Raw genomic sequence first — 4,220 nt, 5'->3', positions numbered from 1 at the left:
TTCTCTTCTCTCTTTCTCCTTCTCTTTTCTCTTTTCTTTTCTTCTCTCTTTCTCCTTCTCTTTTCTTTCTCCTTCTCTTCTCTCTTTCTCCTTTTAGTTCTCATTCCCTCTCGGTTCTTTGAAAGCATAGACATTTTGAGGTGTTGAACGTGACTCGTATCTCTTCTTTCTTTCTTTCTCTTTCTTTCTTTCTCTCCGTCCTTTCCTTTTCTTTTGCCCTTCTTTTCCTTGGAAACAACCTCTCTGTCTAGGGAATTACCGCAGCCCTCCCCGTATGAGGCGACTTAGGAGACACTCTTCATTCAGGTGTATAGACAACTGCGTAGTCTAAAGTCAGCTTGCTCAATCTCCTCGCTGTAATACTTACTAGTTGCGAAAATGAGGTGCTGCAGTCAATAAGAATGCGAAAAGAGAAGGAGAGAGGAAAGGAGAGAAGAGAAGAAAAGAAGGATAACCAAAGAAGGAGTTCGAGTTGTAGTTCAAGCTTGACAGAACCTGGAGGTCAGAGGTTTGGTATGTGATCGAGGAGGGGCCCAAAGGTGTCCTGTCTGAGGTGTACGTACACCTGAAAGAAGTACGTACACCAAAGCGAAGTTTTCCTTGCATGCATGTATCAGTTTGCTTGTCTTTCTTGCAGCTGAAAACGAGTTGTTCTTTCCTTCTCTTTCTTTCGTAAGCTGTGTTCGCCCTCCTTTCAAGTGCAAGGATGTTTTCTTCCTTTCGCAACTTTCCTCAGATCGCGAGAGAGACAAGGGAGATGATCGAGCATGAGGGAAGTGTGGCATTTCTGTATCGATTCATCGATTCTGTTGCTGTTGTCGCGATAGGAGATCTCGACTATCCACCAAGGTAAATACATAGAGAAGATAGAAAAGAAAAAGAAGGAAGAGAGAAAGAAGAAGGCAAAACGCAGGATAGGAAAGAGCCGATTAGATAGGAGTGGCTCTCGGGGTTGTTCCTTTCGTTGCCTTCTTGGAAAACACTCTCTCGTTACATCTCTCTTCACACTCTTTCTTTCTTTCTTTCGTTTTAGCTTCTTTCTTCTATTCTACCTTTCTCTTTCTTTCTCTCTCTGTCTTTCTTCAGTCTCTTCCTCCTAGACAATGTCTCTAACATTCTCTTTTTCTCTTGATGTATGAGAAGCTTCATCTATCTGTCTGTCTATCTATATCTAGCTCTATCTATGCATATATTATCTGAACCTCTCCTTTGTCTGCGTTAGCTTTCATATGGAGCCGTGCTTACTTCCCTCATGCTGCATGTAAAGGAGAAACACAGCGAGGACGGAGAGGAGAGACCTTACATGTGGGCAGCTCTCTCTGTCTTTTTCTTTCTTTCTTTCTTTCTCTCTTGTTTCTTCATTGTCTAAATTGTTAAATTTGATTGCCCTCAACCCTTCTCAAAAGAAGAAGAAGAATATACGTCACCGTTTCTTCACTCTTTGTTCTTCCTCTCTCCCGTGTGTGTGTATGTCTCTAATTTCTTCCTCTTCTTTCTTCGCTCCTCGTTTCCCTTTTCTTTCTTCTTCACATCGCCTTCTTCTTCTTCTTCTATATCTCCTTCGTGTTAACAACATCAGACTCGCCTTTAAGCTTCTGCGAGAAACGCATGAAAAATTCATTCGATCTGTCCCCGTCGCCATTTGGTCGTCGGCCCAGCCATCGGGGAGCAGCAGCAGTGCACCTCAGATTCGGTTCAAACACGAGCTCTCCGCCTTACTCGACTCCTATCAGGTGAGAAAGAAAGAAAGAAGGGAACAAAACTTTTCTCTTTTTCTTCTTTTCATCTCTCTTGATGGAGGAGAGACTTCTCTCTTTTGTGCGAGATGACTGTCGTTGTGGGGTCTGTAGAAATCTTTTAGTCCCGCAGTCCTTCTCTTACAGAAAAGACACGTTGACTGTCACTTCAGCAAACTTTCTTCCTCGGGAGAAACGAGATAGGTGGATGGCTGGCCGCATGCACATGCATAGATATATAGGTCAAAGATAGATAGATAGATAGATACATTAAAGATCGATTAGAGAGAGATAGATAGATAGGGATGAGTGGTGGATTTGTATGGTTCTAGTTTGTGTCTTTCCTGTGGCTGCGTGGGGTGGTCAGTGGCGTGGGGTTTCGTGCATGCATCTTTAGTGAGAAGGAGTGAAGAATCCGAAATTTCTCTTTGCTTCGAGTGGGAAGGAAGAAGAAGCCTCTAAACGGGTTATGAGCCTCTCTCTCTATGCAGTACCTACCTGAGTATACCCATACCGCAAATCTCCATATAAAGATCTCGATAATTGTATACTTGGGATCTCTTTTCATTCAGCCTAGGGCTACATAGAATTAGCCCAGGGAGACACACTTCTCCTCAGACATGCCTACCTCACCCCTTCCTTCCTATCTTTGTGCATGCGTGTCCTTTTCATATCTTCAGTCTAGATGCAGCCTCTCCTCATTCTTATCTTTCCCACATTCTACCTCTACATCCTTCGTCTATACTCTACATATATCCACATACTGTATAGACACACATTCTCTCTCTATATATATATATGTTCTCTCTCTCTATATATATATGTTCTCTCTCTCTATATATATATACATGTGTTGGATATACATATGATACGTACGTGTTTGTCTCTTGTTGTAGATACATGTGTGTGCTGCGAGTCTTTTCATGTTCTCTCCTTCTCTCTCTTCTGTCGCTTCTTCATCTTTCAGGTAGGCACCAGAGCGGCAGGCCTCTGTTTATTTCGTGGGTCTTTACTTCGTGAAAAGACATGCCGCCTGCGCTTTATGAGACCGTAAGAGCTCTCCATCGAAAATTGAGGAAGAAAAGAAGAGGCAATGAAACAGTCTCTTCTATCTCTACACATCAACAATAGATATCCCATCTATAACCAGGGGAAGGTGTCAGTGTATCTTTTCTCCTCTCTCTCCACCCGTCTATCCATCTATATATCTACCTTTGTTCTATCTATCTATCTATCTTTAATCTACCTATGTATCTATTATTCACTTGAACTACTTGAAAAGTCATCTATGCTCTCCTATCTTCTTTCTTTCTTTCTTCAAGATGACCAGTTGTGTAGAAGTGAGCTAGAGAATTTTTCTTCTTTCTCGGAGAAGTTAGGAAGGAGTGTTTGCTTTCTATTCTCATTTCTCACCCTCATCTTCAAGGGAAGGACCAAGTCTCTCCGCGCCTTCTTATCTCTTTGCATATAGCGATACATGTAGATCTATGCACATATCCATATCTCTACTAGGTACGTCTGTATCTATATCATATACGCATATGTTTATATACACATGCATATGAGAGAGAGGGAGAGACGAAGGACACCTTTGCGTGGATTTCGGCGGTGGGGGGGCGGATGTATCGGCGGTAGTCCTTTGTTGTGTAGGTATGTGTCTAGGGAGGCATCATATATTCTTCCCCTTTCTATGCCTGGGGTGTACATACACTCGATGGTATCCTATTCCTGTCGTTTGTAAGGTCATCTACTTCTTGTCACTGTGTACGATAAAGCCAAGACTTCTTAAGAGCTTTTTTGCCTCTTTCTCTGCAGGTGTCTTCTTTTCTTGAATGACTGCCTTTCTTCCGAGCCATTTCGTTACCTCTCTTGCCCTACTTTCTTAGAGAGAATAGACCTTCTCTCTTCTCATCCTTTCCTCTCCTTTTTCTTTCTCTTCTTCCTTGCAGACGGTTTGCTTGCCTTCTCACTGATGTGCAGAAGGACATCCCTTTTCTTTCTTGATGTATGCATGTCTTCTTTCTTGAGAAGAGTCTCGTCAGATGTTCTTCTTCTCTTTCCCTTTCTGTCGCTTTCTCTCTTGCAGAACGAATGATACGGCCCCAATTACAGCCGTGCGTTTTCTTCTGCCTTCGCCGGCTCGTTACTGTGCACGAAGCGAAGGAGGGGGAGAAGGAGAGGGCGTCGAGCAAAGGTGCGAAGATTACTCTTATATGTTTGCCTCTACTCCTACGAGTATCGTCGTCTATTATATACCCAGCAAAGGCGAACCTCAGGTACGCAGACAACCCGTTCCAAGTGTAGATACCACGTAAGGTATATAACGTGCATCCCCCCCATATTTGTATGTATGAAGATGTATGTATGAATACGCATCTATGTATATGTATGTCTATGTATGAATATGTATGTATGACTATGCATATATCTGTATGTATGTCTATGTATGAATATGTATGTGTGACTATGCATATATCTGTATGT

General features: G+C 42.6%; 2 protein-coding genes across 2 annotated transcripts in view; both read left to right on the top strand.

The window, feature by feature from the left end:
- Positions 1-28: 28 nt before the first annotated feature.
- On the top strand, positions 29-1,733 carry CSUI_008350 (prenylated protein; the record flags this gene model as incomplete). The annotated part of the gene is made up of 2 exons (XM_068068484.1): positions 29-849; positions 1,580-1,733. Coding segments are annotated over exons 1-2 (297 nt in total), but the record flags the coding sequence as incomplete, so codon positions are not given.
- Positions 1,734-2,703: 970 nt separating this feature from the next.
- The window catches only part of CSUI_008349 (vacuolar protein sorting 11 carboxy-terminal protein), a gene marked incomplete at its 3' end in the record, with an annotated part of 24,367 nt that continues 22,850 nt past the window's right edge, over positions 2,704-4,220 (top strand). The window contains exons 1-2 of the mRNA XM_068068483.1: positions 2,704-2,786; positions 3,823-4,012. Coding sequence (XP_067919540.1) covers positions 2,779-2,786; positions 3,823-4,012 — 198 coding nt within the window. The remainder of the gene's footprint in view (positions 2,787-3,822; positions 4,013-4,220) is intronic.

This window comes from Cystoisospora suis (genome assembly GCF_002600585.1).
Source record: "Cystoisospora suis strain Wien I chromosome Unknown contig_4654, whole genome shotgun sequence".
In the NCBI taxonomy this organism is placed as follows: Eukaryota; Apicomplexa; class Conoidasida; order Eucoccidiorida; family Sarcocystidae; genus Cystoisospora; species Cystoisospora suis.
This window is presented reverse-complemented; position numbering and strand designations above follow the sequence as displayed.